Genomic DNA, 20771 nt, shown 5'->3' on the forward strand with positions numbered 1-20771 from the left:
CATGCGCCACCAAGGCGCATGAGCGTTAGACCACTTTCTTCTTCATTCTTGCTCCGTACTTGTTCTTTGAGTCGAGTTTTCATTCTCTTCTTAATACCAACTATCTAAGCCTTCATTAATAATTGAGAGATAATATATATATATATATATATATATATATCCTAATCTTGATTCTTAAATCTTCATTTCAAATTAAAGTAAAGATTAAGAGTAAAGTTCGAGAAATATTTTTGAGTCATTTTGAGAAGTCTTTTACAATCTTTGAAAACTTGTTTAAAGACTTGAGTGGATGAGTAAGAGAATAAGGAGAGTTAAGTTTCATGTTTCAAAATGAGTTTAAGGGAACTAAGTATTCAAAGTATAAACACTTTTACATTTAAAATGAGTGGAATCCTTGATTTCTAAATGAGTTCATGAGGAGTTTTTGAGCATTATCTCTTTTAAGAGAATCTTTTTAGTAATTATCTCAAATTGAGGAAGAGTTATGTTTTTAAATATATGAGCATGAGTTATACATATTATTGGGAGTAGTAATGAGCACCAATATGGGGATGAGTTCAGACAACTCATCAAAATCCTCATAAACCATGTTTGCCAATATGGGTAAAGGATTATACTTTTTAGATGAGTCCTTATTGATTTTATCCATAACTTAGTGGATCCACTTAGTTAAGGATGTTCTATACTCCGACAAGGTATAGGATAGTTCTAGTTGCGTGGGTGAGACAATGTATCTCACCTAGCTCATAGTAATGGTTGTCGATTAGAGAATCTCTCAAATTAGAGTAAATAGTTTATTATTGTATTTATATATATATATTTGAGTTATTATCTACTGTTTTAAAAGCTTTATACATCTTAAACCATTTATTATTGCTTTCATGTTGAGTTGCGTTAAGTTGAGTTAGTTGAGGTGAGTATGTTTTCCCTTTCTATCAGATCAACTATGTATCCCTATGTTCAGTTTTCCCCTTACATGATCGTACATTCAATGTACTGACGCCATGTGGCCTGTATCATTTCATGATGCAGATACATATATTCAGGATCATCAACCGATGATTTATTGATCCCGTCGCATTCTAGCTAGCTTTGGTGAGCCTCTTTGCTTTCCGAAGGGATTCACATGATGGTTCTATTTGTTTAAAATGTCGTGGGTCTTGTCTCAATATTTATCATAGTTATTAGAGGCTTCATAGTCAATAGTAGTATGAGGAGTCTTTCACTGTCTTGTTGATATTTTAAAGACTTTGAGTTGAACAATTATGTTTATTGAGTATTTCAGACTATATTGAGTTAAGCTATCATAGTAATAAGATCTTATGAGTTAATCGTTGCATTTGAGTTTCCATAGTTGTTAAGTATGTCTTTCGCTGAGTATTGAGCTAGGCCAAGGGTCACTTAGGGACCAGGGATGGTTCTCAAGTGACAGTTACGCCCAGGGTGTAGGATCGGGTGTGACAATTTTGGTATCAAAGCACAAATTTGAAGAGTCCTAGGGTGTCTATGAAGTCGTGTATGTAGAGTTCTAGTTATCGGTGTGAAGCGTGCCACATCTATAATTAGGAGCCTACAACATTTAGGAAACATTTCCCTTCCTTTTTACTCTCTTTAGTGCGATAGAGTTCAACTCTATAAAAGTTTCTTTCTAATTCGTGCTTGGGCGTATCTTTTGAGATCACACCTCCACGAAGAGATTTATGAGGTCGTCCTACAAGAGGAATGTTGACCGTCAGGATCAAGAGGTACCCAATGAACTAGAAGTGCAACCCCTTAAGGAGAGGTCACTAATGTTGAGTTCCGGGATGCCATCCGGATGTTGAGTCACGTTGTGGCCAACTATGCTAGTCAACCAAGAGGGGTTAGTCCGGATGTGGCTGATATATCTAGTATCTGTTATTTCTTGAGAATGAATACTTTTGAATTCACAGGACCAAAATTTCACTGAGGATTCAGAGAACTCAAGGGTGTTGCTAGGATCTGGTACGACCAATGGAAAAAGAGCAGGGCTGAAGGGGCACCAATTGTGAGCTGGAATGTGTTTGAAAGTGCCTTCATAGGGCGTTTCTTTCCTTGTGAGCTAAGGGAAGAAAAGGCGAGGGAATTTCTCAACTTGAAATGGGAAACCATGAGTGTGCATGAGTACAACTTCAAGTTCACTCAACTGTCCCTTTATGCTCTGGAGGTGGTTGCTGATGTGAGGAGCAAGATGAGTCTTTTTGTGTCTAGAATGACCCGCTTGACAAGAAAAGAGGGTAAGACTGCTATTTTGATAGAGGAAATGGTCATAGCAAGGCTTATGATCCATGTGTAGCAGGTTGAGGAAGACAAGTTGAAAGATAGAGAAGAGTTCCTCAATAAGAGGGCCAAGACAACAGGTAATGAGTCCGGTTAGCAAAAGGCCGAAAATGTGAATCGGTCATCTTTTTAGCAAAGGCCAACTAGTTCTTTCTCCATCATCGGTTAATGCACTCACCAAAGCATAGAGGTGACTTCAGAAATTAGAATTTGTAGAACTTCATAGCTCAACCTACTCAGTCTCAGGGTAGTGTGGCACAAGGGGGTAATTGGACTCCTACATGTGCTAAGTGTGGTAGAAACCAACCACGAGCGTGTCGCGATGGCTCCAATGGTTGCTTCAAGTGTTGGTAGACCAGTCACTTCATGAAAGAGTGCCCTGGGTAGGGATGAAGGGGCACCAATTGTGAGCTGGACTGTGTTTGAAAGTTCCTTCATGAGGCGTTTCTTTCCTCGCGATCTAAGGGAAGCAAAGACGAGAGAATTTCTAAACTTGAAATAGGAAACCATGAGTGTGCATGAGTACAACCTCAAGTTCACTCAACTATCCATCTAGCTCCGGAGATGGTTGTTGATGTGAGGAGCAGGATGAGTCTATTTGTGGCTGGAATATACCTCTTGTCAAGCAAAGAGGGTAAGACTGCTATGTTGATAGGGGAAATGGACATAGCAAGGCTTATGATCCATGTGCACTAGGTTGAGGAAGACAAGTTGAAAGATAGAGAAAAGTTCCGCAATAAGAGGGCCAAGACAACAGGTAATGAGTTCGGTCAGGAAAAGGCTAGAAATTTGATCTGGTCATCTTTTCAGCAAAGGCCAAGTAGGCCCGCTCCATCATCAGCTAGTGCACCTGCACCAAAGCATAGATGTGACTTCAAGAATTAGAATATGCAGAACTTCAAAGCTCGACCTACTCAGTCTTAGGGTAGTGTGGCACAAGGGGCTAACTGGACTCCTACATGTGCTCAGTATGGTAGAAACCACCCAAGAGCGTGTCGTGATGGCTCCAACGCTTTCTTCAAGTGTGGACAAACTGGTCACTTCATGAGAGAGTGCCCTAAGAACATGAAGGGAAATGGTAATAGGGGAAATAGAGCCCAATCGTCTTCAGCAACTCCAGTAGATAAAGTTTCTCTAAGAGAAGCTACTTCAGGGACAGACGGAGGAGCAAAACATTTGTATGCTAGCACTAGTCGCCAAGAGCAGGAGAATTCACCATATGTTGTTACAGGTATGATCAATGTAACACCTCAGAAATCAGACTTGTACTTTCACTAGAAAAATAGCAGAAAAAGGTGAACCACGAAGGGGTTCACGGGCCGTGATCAGGATCACGGTCCGTCACCCTCATCATGGTTCACACACACCCAGAAGTGGTGGACCACGGAACCCTTCATGGACCGTGGACCACCACACGAGCCGTGGGAAGGCTTGTGGAGGCAAGGCAAAGCAAGCAGGGCTCAGGCATAAGACCACAGAGCCCACCACGGGTCATGGAAGGGTCCGTTGTCCTGAGCCGGCAGACCCCAGCCCAAGTGAAGAACCATAGTGGTCTTCACGGTCCGTGGTCCTTCACACATGCCATGGTAGGGTTCGTGGATGGACCCCTCAAAACCAGTGGACCATGGTCAATAACCACGACCCCCTTAACGGGCTGTGGTACCAACGACGGACCGTCAGTAGCTCTAGCTAAAGCCTAATAATCTAGTCAAAACCCATCAAAAACATTTATTCCCAAAAATCATCAAAACTTATATCAAAAAGAGAAGAAAGAGTCGACCAGCACCTCAAGAACACACATCAAGTTCTCTTCAGTTCCAACCCCAAAATCAAAGGATTTCTCCATAGATTTCATCACCAGGTATTTGGGATTTAACTAATGGGTTCCTTTCATCAACTAGGTCCCTAGAATTCAGCCAGTTCCTTGATTCTCTATATCTTGCTTAGACTTACGGTTTCTAAAACCTTGAATATTTACTATGATTTAACTGTTGTAGTATCCTAAATCGAAATAGCATATTTCTTGGAAGGTTTGTTCAGTTCCTTGTATGAAACTCAGAACCTAGTTGTGTATATTCTCTTAGTTCAGAAATTACACTTGCTAGGTCAGATAAACAGATAATCATGTTGCAGTTAATTAATATTACATTATTAGTATATAAATGTTGGATTTTTAGTTAGCATGTCAATATTTTGGGCTACTCAGTATTTCAGTTACATTCCTATCATATTCATATTCAGTTGGGAGTAGACTTAACACCGAGTTGGACTAGGGTTCAGCGTACCCTTATAGTCCAGAACTATGTGCCCCAGTAAGAGTATAAGTCCTCTCTATTGGGCATCAAATTTAGTGATCATGCCAGTCATGCCTTTATACCCCTGACAAGGTATATTGGGCCCTTTCGATGGGTCGTATACATCAAAATCCATGTTTAGCTCACATGGTTTTATGTCGGTAAATAGTAGCTCTCGCAGTCAGACCCTTAGTGCATTTGACCAGGTTTTCAGTATGTACTTCAGTATTCAGTTTAGCATGTTATGTTCATGATTAGCACTTGGTCATTGCATTCAATTTAGCCTTTAAGTTTTATTTTTCAGTATTTACATTCTTGCTCAGTTTACATTATTGCTCAATTATGCCTTGTATGAGCTTATATATCTTTGTTCAACTTAGTATCTACATCCTGCATGCTCAGTAAATTCAAAGTACTAATGCATACTATGCACTACATCCTTTAATGATGTAGGTTTAGGTACTCAACATATAGATCACACTTAGATCGACTCTCGATCCGTACTCAGCATCTTCAGTGGCGAGTCCTTATATTCCGAGGACAATAGACATGCTTTTATTTAGCCTTTACTTTCAGTTTTCAGCTTTGTTAGAGTTAGCTGGGGAGTCTGTCCTAGCAACTCAACTCAGTTAAAGGCTTTTTAGACATAGTAGTAGTATTATCTTGACTTATTGAGTTTGATCTTTCAGTTGTTATTAAACTCTTAATATGGTTTATACATTCAGACTAGTTGGGTATTTCCCATTTTTATAAATAACCACTCTTTTAGCTTCCGCATAGTTCTTTTTTATTTAGTTATCTTTCAGTATGCTTATGATATGTCAGACACAAGGTTAGCTTGCAGTCACTCATGATCCTAGGTCTTGTGTTACGTCAATGGGGTGGCCTCGGGGCGTGAAAAACTTGGTATCAGAGCATTAGGTTTAAGAGTCCTAGGATGTCTGAAAGTCGCACTAAGTAGAGTTTGTTTCATGGGTGAAAAGTGCACCACATCTATGAGAGGGAGGCTGCGAAATGTTTTAAGAAAAACTTCATTTTCATTGCTATTCTTATCGTGTGTGGGTATGATCCAAATTCTCCTTTCTAATTCGTCGTTATGCTTTTCAGATCATGCCTCCTCATAGAGCTAATGGACACAATGCTAATGCAGTTCCTCTAGTCCCAAACCATGACGTTACGAATGCAGAATTTCAGAATGCTATCCGTCTCTTGGCTTTGAGTGTAGCCAATCAGAACAATCAACAGGTCCCAGTTCCTGCTAACATAAATGGTGGATCAACTATAGCTAGGGTTCGAGACTTTGTTCGGGTGAATCTGGCTGAGTTTATCGAGTCGGAGGTTTGTGAGGACCCACAAAACTTCATTGATGAGCTTAAGAAAATCCTTGGTGTAATGCGAGTAACTGGATCTGAGAGTGTTGAGTTAGCATCCTACCAACTTAAGGATGTGGCTCATACTTAGTTCACTTAGTGGAAAGATAACAGGGGAGCAGATGTAGCTCTTGTGACTTGGGATTATTTTATTGGAGATTTCCTAGACAGGTTCTTCCCAAGAGAGTTGAGAGAAGCTAAGGCGCAAGAGTTTATGAACTTGAGGCAGGGTTCTCTGCCAGTCTAAGAGTATGGGTTGAAGTTCACTCAGCTCTCTAGGTATGCTCCACATATGGTTGCCGATTCAAGGGCACAAATGAGTAAGGACAACAAAAAGGCAAGAACAATAAATTATGAGTACTCACAGCAAAAGTCAGACACTGGAAATCGATCGCAATTTCACTAGAGGTCTATAACCCCATCACCTTCATCAACTAGTGCTCCACCCCCATGTTTCGACGGTATCATAAAGGTAGGGCATCAAGCTTTAAGTCTCAGGGGAGTGCTTGTCGAAAGTGTGGTAAGAACCATCCGGGCAAGTGTCTTGTTGGCAAGGAAGGGAGCTTTGGGTGTGGTCAGTCTGGCCATAGGTTGAAGGATTGCCCTTCTGCCAGAAGGGTCAATGAGGTAACAACAATAGGGCTCAGTCTATGTCACGACCCATGGGTACCCCCTAGACGTAACAAGGCGTATAAGACCCGGAGAGGCCTCATACAAGCCATTTAGAATATCATAACATAAAGTAAAAGAAATAAGTGGAAATTTAAAACATTTAAATACAATCGAAGTCTTTATAAAACGAAGCGGAAGTCTAAACAATTGTCTTAAACCATCTGAACATCATGAGTAAAGTCTTGGGACACAACCCATACAATAGTCCAAGACATAAAAGAGAGTGGTGATCACATCCTTGAATCCAATGAGGACTCACCAAATCTTCACTTCCTTGAGTTATTATGATCCTAGCCACGAGAATGAGTGTCGACGTCGCCGGACCCTACATTTGATAAGAATGTAGGCAAAAGTATGCGTTAATACAATCAAGTACTAAATATGATGGCTAGCATAAACAACATAAACATAATAGTTTGTCAATACAAACCATAAGCATATTAAATGCACATAAATAATCATCATAATAAGAAAGAAATACTTCTCAAGTAACCTTACTCATCCTTAATCAAGACTTGGGTCATCCACCTCTAGTCAACTTACCTCATGGAAGGCATATCAAGAAACAATCCAAGCTATTCATTCTTCACAACATTATCTACATCATTCACACTTACTTTTAAAGACATGGGGATTCACCTCTTTGCCTAACTTACAAAGGCTAATGGGTATTCTCTTCTTACCTTAATTACTTTTAGATCTCGGGTACTCGCCTTCACAATCTCATCATATGATGTGGGTACTCGCCTCCACACCATTTATCATATAATGCGAGTACTCACCTCCACATTATTTCATAAGGATTATGGGTACTCGCCTCCATGTCCATTCATCATAGTAAGAACGTGGGGACTCACCTCTTGTTCAATTCTAAGGAGTATGGGAATCACCTCATATCCTTTCATATAGAGATCAAGGGTAATCGCCTCTAGCCTCATCAATTACATCAACTTTTAGTATTGATTCATTTTAGGTGAGCAATCCTTTCAACCTAGAATCATTCATGTGAGAATGCCTTTCACATTCATACATTCATACTTAGTCGATTCATGGGGAAGTATTCCTTCCTCTACAATAACATCAATTACCAACATCCTAAGCTTTACTCTCAAAGCCCTAGATTTCATTATCATTAATTAAGCTTTATTCTCAAGCTATTCTAATCATAATTCATCAATACTATAAGGATACATTTAAACCCACAAAGTTCCCTTTCATGGCATCAACCCAACTATATCAATTCTAGGTTAGAATCATGAAATAGGAATGGGTACATCTTCTCGTGATGAAGGTTGGCTACTTTTCATCTAACTTTCTTTCCCTTCTTTCTTTGCAACATGGATGTGACTTTTGACTTTTTTTTACTCCTATTTTTCACTTTCTTTTTTTTCTTTTATTTCTTTCGACACTTTTCTTTTGCTTCTTTTGCACAAAGTCACATCCTCTTTCATACTTTTTCTCTTTTCAACACTAAACTCTTTTCATACCCTTTTTTTTCATTTGGTTTCCTTTATCATAGCCACCCTCAGCTTATGCATTTTGCATTAGTTGAGGTGCACAATGTCTGAATAAAGAATCAAGCACTATGTCATTAGCCAATGCAGTAGGTGCATACTCTGGCTTATTTGTGGGAGGGGTTATGATGGCATCAAGGTTGGCCTGGAGGCTGTCCAACTTGGTCCGGATAGAGGAGAGATCTGTGACGGGCCTAAATGCTTAATCAAGCTCTGGACCTCTGAAACTTCAATCAAGACCTCATTTAGGCCTAAAATCATCCTTCGAATCCAACATAACTCTTAGAATTCTTATTCGAGCATCTGAACCCTGAATATTGACCAATATTAACCCAAAACCTAAAATTTCACAAAGTTCCAGCGTAAGACCTCAAATCCTAAAAAAAGACTCTGAATTTGAATGTGACAACACTCTTCGACCAATCTCCACATTCTAGAACTGATGAAATTGATAAAAAATTTATTCTGACACTCAAAACTTCAATAACTACATTTTACTAACTTTAACCGTTTGAAATAAAAAACTTTGAAAATTCACAACTTTGTACTCAAAGCTCAAAAACAATTTTAAAATTCATTCAAAAATAACTCAGGGTCACTATAGAAAAGGATAAAATGCTACTTTTATAAAAATTTCCAAAAATTACCTTTCTAGTTTTTACAAAACATATTAATTAATAACTGCATCAGATATCATCCTCGTTAGGAGATAATAGTTAATTTCAAAATAATTAAGGACTTAAATTGACGTATATGTAAAATTAAATTGTTAAATTTAATGTTTTTGTATTCAAATTTAACTTATGTTGTATCGTACATGATATGAGGATAAGAAATTAATAAGACATGGTATATCAGCTAAGAAACCTATTGAGAGAAATAATTTTTTTATTTTAGGACATAAAGTTATAGTTGAATTACTTTATAGGAAAAAAAATTTAAAATAATTTTAGTGAAATCTTTTCAATATTTGAATGACTTTTAAGGAAATTATATCAAACACACACCAAAACTATTCAAAAGAAAGATTACACGAATTTGCCTTCAATTCTACCTCCCAAAAAAGCATTTAAAAGAAACAAAGTTAATTTTCTTACCAACTCTGAAATAGACTAGTATATATCTAAACAATTTCTTTTTACTCTCACTTTGTCTTCTCCGCCTGCTGAGTTCATTCTATTAGAAGAAGATTCTTAATCCAGCTCAGCTGCTACAAATAAGTTTGAGGTTTAGACTTATGCCTTCTTAATTTCATTGATCTATCTATATATCTTCTATTATTAAATTATCTAGGTTCTTGATTCTTTTTTTCTATTATTATTATTATTATTTTCTTAATATTTTATGGATGAAAGTTCTAGTACATCTAGAAGGAAAGAGAGCAGATCGATCACTTTGGGTTTGACCAAATTAAAAAAAATAAAAATTATTGACATGGTGAAAATAAATTTAACTTGTGATAGATCTAAAGGTAGCAACCACTTTAACAATTTCCTTGTACAAAGAAGTCTTTAAAGTTGATTTTTCTCAAAATTCATAATTTTTTTTGAAATAAATTTAAATATAAGAAATTATTTTTTTTTATCACTAATCCAATGAATCTTGAGAGATGCATGCTCGCAATAGATCGAAATTTATAATTTTTCTTATGACGGATCTAAGTCCCCCTTCTCTATTTATCTAAGCATTTATTTTTATTTCAAGGATGCAAGTTCTAATAAAGTAGATAGATCATCTTAGGTTTGACCATTAAAAGATAAATGATTGTTGCTTTGAGTGGAGATTAATTTAATTTGTGATAGATCTAGAGGTTGTGTGCGCCTTTAATTTTTTTTTTAAAGAGAAATTTTAAAATTGATATTTTCCAAATTTTAAAACGTTTTTAGGAAGAATTTTTGATAAAGAATGATTTATTTTTATCATACATCCAATATATTTAGTAAATCGTTTGAGATGTATGACCAGAACAATAATTGATCTTGATCTTGTTACAGTTTGTATACATTGATGGACAAGCATCTTTTACTCTGACTCTTTTTTCTGTTGGTGATCTAGCATTTTGATTAAGTTGTTAAGATGTTACTTGACACGTATATATAAATTACTAGCAAGCTAGCAATTTTCATCATTTTTGAATTTTTTTTCTATTAATTCACAAAATATTTTTGTCTTACAAAAGATCTAACTAAGCTTTCTTATTTTTTTACTAGAATATGGATAACCAAAGCAAAATTCATGGTGATGAAGACGCAATGTTAATGGATGTTCCCATATCTGTTATCACACCTCAAAAACCAAAAGTTGATGATTTAGAGGTAAGCCTTAAAAAGTTCCTCTAATTATAAGGTGCTTATTTTTTTCCTTATAAGCCATGTACACTATTTTTTTGATGGGTACTTGAACAACTTTTTGATGTTAATTGTGTTATGAAAGAAAAGAATACAATTGAATCGTATCATAACAATAACATCTAAATAGTTTTATAAATAAAAATAAATTAAATGTTTGACATCACCTTGCTACAAAATCAAGTAATGAGAAAATCTCAAACTTCTACCCTTGTTTAAACACATAATAGATGAAAGTGTTTTGATCCAGTTATACCCACATGAACATTGAAATAACATTGAATTAACGTTGAGAATCTGGCTTAAATTGTTACTACTCTTTTTTTTAAAAAATAAATACATATATTAAAAAGATAAATTAATTTGTATTACCGTTGAAACTACTGTTTCTTTTAACAAGAATAGAAAGTAAAACAATCTTATAATGTGAAGATGCTTGAAAAATGATAAAGAAATTTGAACTTCCCAAGGAAATCATTGTTTCTATTATTGAAAACCTAAGACCAATGGAAAATCACCTTTTTTTTTTTATTCTGTTGGGGGTATTCCGAAACTCTTATTAAGGTTTTAAAATGTTATAACAGACATATAAATTACAATCAAGTTAGCAATTTTGATCTTTATTTTATTTAAAGGAAAACTTTTTGATAGTCTCCTCCAATATAATTAGTTCACACAATTTTTGATTTTACGAAATAAATAACAAATTATTTTATATTTTCTACTAGAATATGGATACGCTCTTCAAAGTAGACGTTGAAGATGCAATAGTGGCGATTTCCATATCATCTGTTGCACCTCAAGATGATGTTTTAGAGGTAAGCTTTTGAAAAGTTTCTTCATTGTTTAGCTTACATATTTTAAGGTTCTTAGTTCTGTTCCTTTTAATAGATGTAAAAATAATATTTTGATGCATTTGGGAATAAGTTTTTTAATGTTAGTTGTCTTAAAGAATAAAGATAAACATTTTTCTTTCTAGAGCCAAAGCATCTGAGGCACATAAAACCAACAACATTTAACTATAGTATTAGAAGTTCTCTAACAAGTCTAAGGCTTCATTTGTCGTTTTAAGAGTATAAGGCGTCTAAATATGGATGCATATGTAAATGATAAGACATGTATTAAGAATATCTGAATTGACATCTCAATGTTAAGATGGTGTATTAAGATATGAAAAATAAATAATACGTTTGTTATTGAACTCGTTAACATCCTCAGACTCAAAAACATAGAACCTTCGAGGATTCATCTTAGTGACTCTCCAAAATAGATCATGCTGATCTCTCGTCATCACCGGTCCAGTCATTGTTCATGAAAATAGCCCTATCTCAAAAACCTTGTCCATCCACGAAGCCATATCAACAACATACTAGACCCATAAATAATGCCCTGTCAAAATTTCGGGTGCCACTCCAGTCCCTACCAAACCCCTCAACAAAGTCAATACTTGAATGACTACATCTGATAAAGTCAGAGCTAGCGCAACAATCTCCTAAACTAGTGCCATTGCTTTCTCTTCTACCATATTAAAGATTATTTAGAAGTGTGGGGACTTGGACTTGTCTCTAACCTGGTCAACAACTGGGGCGTTAGCCTTGGCTGGTGTTGCTGCCCTGATTATCTCCACTATCACGCATCACAATAGTAACTGCCGGCTCAAGTGCCTCAACTATAGCTTCTCCTGAACGTATCCACATCATTTGTGAGAGAAAAAGTGAATGTTATATACCAATTTGGATCACCAAGGATAAAGTAATAACACGATCAAAGAACCTAAAGATTTGATCCCAATTTTGTCACAATCTAAGACACACACTAACTCCACAGTGGGCACACCATATTTTACCAACTAAGCAATACTATAACCGACTCATTTAAAAACATTAAGACAAGACATAAAGTCTCAAGTATAATAGATTAAGAAATGTGAATGTATAAATTATTATAACTTCAGAATCCAAAAGTCATCATACATGAGTTCAATTAAAATACTTGAGAAGAGTAATAAATAAATAAATAAAACAATTTCTGAAAGAGATAAACACCAGTCCCCTAGAAGATCTGTGGCAGCCTGAAAAGGAGTAACTCATCGTCACATAAGAAGTGCAATTGCTTCGAATGTGGGGCCTCGTGAAAGATTCTAGATCATAGTCTGCGCTCAAACAAAATTGCAATAGTAGCATTAGTACAAACACCAATGTACTAGTAGGAATCATAGTCATTTAAATCCAACAAATAAGTAGACATGTAAATCCAACAAGAAGGTAGACATAATCAATAACTCATCAAGTCAAGTAGTCAACATCCACCAAGTAGATAATCTCACTTTCGATGTATTAATGTCGACACATCATCAGTTATATAAGTCACCACAACAGAAATAATAAAATCACAAACTCTAAATAATATAAGCGTTCACACACAAATATGCAATTACATCCACACTGAGTTATATAGGAAAAGTTTCTGCATCTCATTAGTCTCATCTGTGACTCACTCAATCACACATACTAAAAGACTTTAATCTTTTCCAACTATTCATGAGCCCCTATCTATTCATGTACCGTACCTGTGTGGTACTCGATCCATTACACACTCATATATCATATTGAAATGGTATTCATCACCCACAACTGCTTATGAATAAGCTCACATCGAAATCGAGTCACTCATCATCAGAATAGTGTCTGTCTATATATATCTTAGTAGTTATTTGTTCTTTACAGACTTACAATACACACAAGTAACTAATCAAAGTCTAACTCAAGGTAAATCATAACCTAACATCAACTGAAGAACTTTAATTGAGCAAGCTAATTCACTTTGAGCCATTCATTTCCTCAAAGTCTAAAACAAATAAATTTAAAAATATTTAATCATCTACTATTCAAACAATGGCTTTTAAAATTTTCAAACCCATTTCTTTCTACCCTTTCTCAAGGTCTAATTTATAACCTAAGGGTTATTTCATCATACAATAGTTTTCTATGATCACAATAGCCTAATTCATGGAGTTTCTACTCTATTAATTAACCCCTTTAAAGAACTTTATATGCTAAATTAATTCATTTTTATGGACTGTAGGTTCTCACTACATCATGAACAAGGCTTAACTCATCAACATAAAATGAATGCAACAAGCATGAAGAATACTTGGTTCATACTTTTAATCATTCTCAGAGTCTCTTCTAGAGGTCTATATGACTAGGTCACCTCCTAACATAACACGACATAACATTACATCACAACACAATGATTAAACAAGAGATATAAGTTTTTATACCCTCCCTATCTTTGAGGTCTTATTAGATAATTCACTATGGGGACTCCAACCAGGGTACTGTGGCTTTAGCCACTCAAATGATCGAATTAGTCGTTATACACATGAGTATGAAAAAAATTAATAAATATAAATTTTTGGAAAAATTGTTAAGATAACGCCTAAACAATTGTACCTTTTTTGGAAACCTAGTACCCCTTGGATATTTTTAAAGGTGATTTTTGGTAATTTATGTGATGTGACTCAAGAAAAAAATTGATTATGAAAGAACATAGTTATTCAAGAGATTAAATTTTAGAAGATTCTACAGATTTTTTGACGAAAAATTGTAGTGTCATATAGAGGGTTATCATTATTTATTTTGTTCGAAGAGTGTAACTAAGTGATAAACATAGAACAACTTTTTTTTGCCTTTTAATTAGTGCAAATGTGAAAATAAAATAATAAAGCTTTAATTTGTTATACAACTCACATGATAATTATCAAAGAAATACTTTAAACAACTATTACAAGTGTTATTACTTCAAATCTGTCCATAGTATAGGTGTCATTTTAGCATTTCCCCCAAAAATTTAATAAAATAAGAGACTAATCTAACACTTTATATATCAACAAAATATTTTAAAACATTATATGCTAGTTTATGGTTGTGATGACTAGCGGAGGTAATAGTGAATGTCAATTGATGATGGTGTGGTAACTAATATTGGCGTTATGGATAGTACTTATTGGTAATGATGGTTGTAGCAGTTTATGGTAGTATTACCGGGGTGGTTAATAGTTAATGATAGTGATGAATGATGACGGTGGTTGGAAATATATATAGTTGTGAGTGGTTACTTATGATGGTGATTGTCGATAATGCTCGATGATTTTATTATAATGATGATTGATGAAAATAATAATTGTAAATGATAGCTAGTGGTGTTGTAGTTGATTTAGGGATGGTAGTGGTGGTCGTTGATGATGGCAGTTGTGGGCGGTTGATGGTAGTAGTTGATAATGATGGACAATTATGATGATGATTGATAATGATGGAGTATGGAGCTAGCAATGAATGGATAGAATTAGTGAACTGTAATGTATTTAGAAACCTTTGAGTAGACATATCAATGATAAGACTTTGTTATAGATCTAATCATTTATACCTATCCAGACCCAACAAATGCCCGCATCATAACAAAATGTACTTAATGATTGAGATTCTAACCTAAAAAACATAAATATTTAATGGATGAGATTTGAATGATTAAAATTAAATCTTAATTAATGCAAACAAAAGAGACCTAAATTCTAATATTTACTAGTAGATATCACCCATACACATTTTTTCTCCGTTGTGCGATATTCATAGTTAAGTATGCATTATGTCAAAAACTGATAAGTCTTCAGAGAAAACCTTCTTTCATATGATATTTAATACTTCTACTTATCATATTTTCACACGAATAGATCGATTCATCTATAGAACAACCTATGATATGACCAAACTATCTCAAATGATCTTTTCATATTTTAACATTTCTGAAAAAATGTATACAATTTTTATTGATTAGGGAGGATAATTATATCAATAATAACTAAGTAGATTCATTTCACATATCATGATAATGGATAATATAGTAGTTTTTCAATTTGGAAATTTATCATAACCACTAGTCAGATGGATCTAAGCTTTTCATAATTTTTCCTCGTTATCTAGCCATTTCTTTCCATTTTTCCATTTTAAGGATTCACGTTTTAGTAAATCTAGGTCAGAATAGAGGAGATCAATCCTCGTAGATTTGGCCAAATTAAAAGAGAAATAATTGCTACTGTGGTGAGGATTAATTTAGTATGTGATAGATGTTGTGACAACTTTTAACAATTTCATTATAAAAAGAAGCTTTTAAAATTGATTTTACCCAAAAATATAACTTTCTTAGAAAAAGATTTGGATTTAGGATGAATTTTTTTTTGTAACACATTCAATGAATTTAGTGAAATTTAAAAGATGCAAGACCACAAACATTAATGATCTTGTTACAGAATGTATAATATCAATGGACAAATATTTTTTATTTGGGTATTGTAGAACTTTGATTAAGTTCTTAAAATATTACTTGAAATATAGTAAGTAAGCTATTTACATCTCTTTTGAAAGCCTTCTCCATCACTTCATACAAGTTTTCATTTTAAAAAAGATCTAACTATTTTTTTCATATTTTTTACTTGGATATGAATAAGCAGAACAAAGTTGGTGATGAAGATGCAACATTAAGGGAAGTTCCCATATCTTTTTTTGCACCTCAAGAATCAAAAGATGATGTTGTTGAGGTAAGCTTTTAAAAAGTTCCTCCAATTATAAGGTGTTAGTTTTTGTCCTTTTGAGATGTGTACAAAAAACTTTTGATGGATTCTTGAACAACTTGTTAATGTTAATTGTGTTATGAAAGAAAGAAAAATATTCTTCTCTAGAACTAAGACATAAGGATTACATCACAACATCAATGTTTGAATATTTCATATAGATAAATATAAGTCTAAATTATATTTTCTAATTTTGTTGTTTTTAGTTTTGTCCTACATTCATGTCAAAAAATGATAGGTCTTTCAAGACAACTTTCGTCCATACGGTATTATTCACTATTATAAAATTAATGGCTATAATGTATGAAGAGAGTTTTTATTTTTAGAGAGATTTTTTTAAGCATAAACATATGTAAATATTTTTTATTCATTTGGAAATAACTTTCTTAAAGTTAGTCGTCTAATGGAAGAAAGAGAAGGATTTTCTTTCTAAAGCTAAAACATTTGAATCACATAACAACAACAATATTTAGCTATTTATCAATCCCAAACAAGTTAAAATTGATTATATGAATCCTCATTTCTCCATTTAAGCAAAATTAATCACGCCATAGTCATACAAATAAAAATAGAAGTAAAAAATATGTTAAATGCATATAAGTAATAGTAATAATGATAATAGTAGTTTGAGAGTTTCTCTAACAAGGCTAAGGCCTCATATTTGTTTTAAGAGTATATTGAAGATGTCTAAATCTGAATGTATATTTGACTGATAAGATGTGCATTAGCAATCTCTTTATAGACTATTCAATATTAAGACGATGTATTAAAATATGAATACTAAATAATAAGGTTACTCATTATTGAACATAAAATATGTAAAATGGTTATTTATTTAAAGTTTAATAAGCACAAAGTTTAGGGAAAATGAAAAAAATGATACAATCTATGACCAAATTAGTAGTAATGTACTCATACTTTATGGAGGACATAGTATCCACTTGAATATTTTTTAAGCATTCATTTGACATTTATCAATTGTGACACAAGATAAAACTTAATTATGGAAGAATATAATGATTCATGAGATTAAATTTCAAAAGATTCATTTGATTACTTCGAGAAAAAATTGAAGTGTGAATGAAAGGATCTCCATTTTTACTTTGTTCGAAGAGTGTAAGTAAGTGAAAATGATCAAACCCCTTTGTTTGTACCTTTTGATCAACAAGTGTGTACAAACGAAATAACAAAGCTTTTATTTTTTTATTTATCCCACCCGATAATGCCAAATAAGTGCTTTAAAAAATATTCGGGGGGAGGGTCATAGGACCGCCATAAAATATGAGTGTGTTATAAAAAAATCGGTCATAGTAAATGTGTCTTATAAACCATTTAATCTAAAATTTAAGAAACTAAAATTAATTTAAAACTACAAAAATATTTTTAAAAAAAATTATATGATGGTTGATGGTTGTGATGACTAGCTACATTGGTGGTGGATGTCAATTGAGGATGGTGTATTGACTAATGATGGTGTTGTTGATATAAGCTATTGATAGTGATGGTGGTAGAAGTTGAATGTAATAGTTTGGTGGTGGTTGATAGTTGGACAATAGTGATAACTAATGATTGTGGTGATAGATGATGGTGGCTAACAATATAATTGTGACTTATCATAGTGATTGCCGATATAGTTCGATGATTTTTATCCCAATTATGATTGGTGCCAATAATAATTGTAAATAATAGATGATGGTGGCTATGATGCATGAAGAACATTTTTATTTTTAGTGACTGATTTTTTTCAAATATTAAAAACATATAAATATTTTTTTTTTCAAATCGAAATCATACATGACTTAGAAAATTACTATTGTATCACCTCAATATAAAATATGTGAGATAATGAAAAAAAATCAAACATCTACCCGTGATAAAACTCACCATATACAAAAGTCTTTTGAGCTATTTATACCCATATAAAAAAGTTAGTTTAATAAACATCCATGTGAGATGAAATCGTGATATAAAATTAAGTTTTATGTGGACATGTAATTTAAATTTTTAAGTTGTATTTTTGGCTCATAAAAATAAAATCTCCAGAAGTTATTAAAACTATCAAAATACCCCAAATTATTTTTTACAATCTTACCAAATAAGAAAAAGTTCATAACAAAAGTATAATACACTATCAAAAATTTTTCTAAAAAAAAATACAACATTTATTGATTGAACTTTAATTTAGTTCAATAAAATGGTAACATTAAACATGAGTTGTAGTGTAGTACTCTTTAATATAATTGAACATGGTCAATACCTTTAGTAATTATATCATCATGTTCATATTTCGTAAATATTTTATTACTCCTTAGGTATTCTTGCACAATATTATGTAGATATATGATTTTTTTTATATAAAATATAAACTTGTGCGTCAATTTTTGTAGTTGAAAATGTGACATCATGATATAAAATTTCCAAATCAAATATTTTTTGGAGAATTTGGGATTTCATCTAATAATTTGAAATCATGAGATGAAATCACTTGTCCAAATACTGATTTTCATCTCATGATTTCAAATCACAAGATGAAATCACTTGTCCAAACGCCTACAAATTAAGCATCACAATTTTGATGAAAATTGAACAAACATTAAATTAACATAGAGCACTTGACTTTACTATCATCACTCCTCTTAAATTATGCTATAGATAAATATATTAAAATACAAATTAGTTTGTGTAATTAACTATTGAAACTATAATTTCTTTTAATAAGAATAGAAAGTAACCTTTTTTATGTGAAGATGCTATAAGAGTTACAAAGAAACTTGAGTTTTTTCAAGAATATCATTGCATTTGTTATTGAAAGCATAAGATTTACGAAAAAACATCTATTTGTTTCTATTTTGTGATATTCTAGAACTTTATTAACTATTTAAATATTAATTAATGTATATATATATATATAAAACAATTACTAGCATACTAGCAATTTCATCATTATTTTGTTAGATGATATCTTTTTTATTGTTTCCTCCAATATTACTTCACACAATTTTTAATTTTACATAATATATAACTAAGTATTTATTTTCTACCAGAAAATGGATAAGCACCACAAAGTTGATCGTAGAGATGCAATAATGGCAATTCCGATATCTTCTGTTGCACCACAAGCTGGTGTGTCATTGGTAAGCTTTAAAAAAATTCTTTATTGTTTAACATACTTATTATAAGGTATTTAGTTCTTCTTCTATTAAGACAGGTATACAAATCTTTTGTTCTATTCGATAAGAACTTTTCTAGTATTAGTAATCTTACGGAAGAAAGATAATTTTTTTCTAGAGCTAGCACATCTAAGTCACATAACAATAACATTTAACTATATCTCAATTCAAAAAAATAAATGAATTTGGCTATATGAAGCCTCATATTTCTATTTAAACTAAACTGATCATGCTATAGTGACATAAATAAAAAAAAGTAAAACAATAATTTGAATACATATAAATAATAGTAATAGTTGTAGTGTATTAGATGTTTTCTAGCAAGTTTAAATCCTCATTTTTTTTTTATGATTATATATAAGACGTCAAAATCTGAATGCATATCTGAATGATAGAAGTGCATGAATCTTTGAATAGACATCTCAATATTAAGTGAATGTATTAAGATCTGAATACTAAAAAATATGTCTGCTTATTACTGTACATCTTTTAGTTTAAGAATTTCCTTAGAAATAGATGCCTTTAAAATTAATTTTCACCCAAAATATTAATTTGGTTAGAATGAAATTCTGATTTTGGATGGAACTTTTCATCTCACATTCAATTATTTAGTGAAACTTTAGAGATGCATAACCACAACCATCATTGATGTTGTTACAAAATGCATACGATTGATGGACAAATATTTTTTTGGGCATTCTAGCACTTTGTGTGTATATATATATATATATCTTACTAGCAAACAAGCGATTTTGCTGTTTTTTTGAGAACCTTCTTAATTACTTCACACAATTTTTCAGTTTATAAAATATCTAATTATTTTTTTAAAGGTCATCTAACAAGCTAAGTCTAGAGTTTCATTCAAAATTAATCGTACAAATACGTCGGAAACAATTATAGGCCTGACCTAACCTTCTAGACAAAAATAGAAGAAACATACTTCATTGTATTGTGCTGTCCATGCCATGATCCTTTAAAATATAAAATGTGGATGCTTCAATATTTTGTGTATTACTTGATGACAAAGTGTTGATTCTCCCCACTTTGTCCAGATAATTACCTTTTGAGAATGGATATTTGATAAATTTGAATTCCATAACTAATGTTTTGATTGCAGAATGAAATGCTACCAAATAATATGCATTACATGCATACACATACATTTGAACATAGAAAGCGAAATTGGATCATCAAGAATATTTCTCGCCCAGGTGGTTTAATAATTGATTATGTAAGTTTTCTTTTGATTAATATACATGTTTTCCTGCCAACAAAACCTGCCAACAAAAATCGATTATATCTTTTATTTGATGAAATTATGACAAAATAGATATTCTATAATTGTCGGCAAACAGGTCTACCATCATTTGGAGACAAACAAAAAGTTTCGATCTTTGATAGAGGTTTACAAATTTCTTGTATATAGGGAAGTTCCTAAAATAACGAAGAAATTAAGAGAAAATGAAGAACCATTGC

At 32.9% G+C, this 20771-nt stretch overlaps 1 protein-coding gene across 1 annotated transcript; it reads left to right on the forward strand.

Moving 5' to 3' along the window:
- The first annotated feature begins 10361 nt into the window (after positions 1–10361).
- On the forward strand, positions 10362–19402 carry LOC125873867 (uncharacterized). Its single transcript, XM_049554712.1, has 5 exons — positions 10362–10463; positions 11225–11314; positions 16006–16092; positions 19170–19259; positions 19334–19402. The coding sequence occupies exons 1-5, from the start codon at positions 10362–10364 to the stop codon at positions 19400–19402; spliced, it is 438 nt and encodes a 145-aa protein (XP_049410669.1).
- Positions 19403–20771: the final 1369 nt, after the last annotated feature.

This window comes from Solanum stenotomum, chromosome 8 (genome assembly GCF_019186545.1).
Source record: "Solanum stenotomum isolate F172 chromosome 8, ASM1918654v1, whole genome shotgun sequence".
Taxonomy (NCBI): Eukaryota; Viridiplantae; Streptophyta; class Magnoliopsida; order Solanales; family Solanaceae; genus Solanum; species Solanum stenotomum.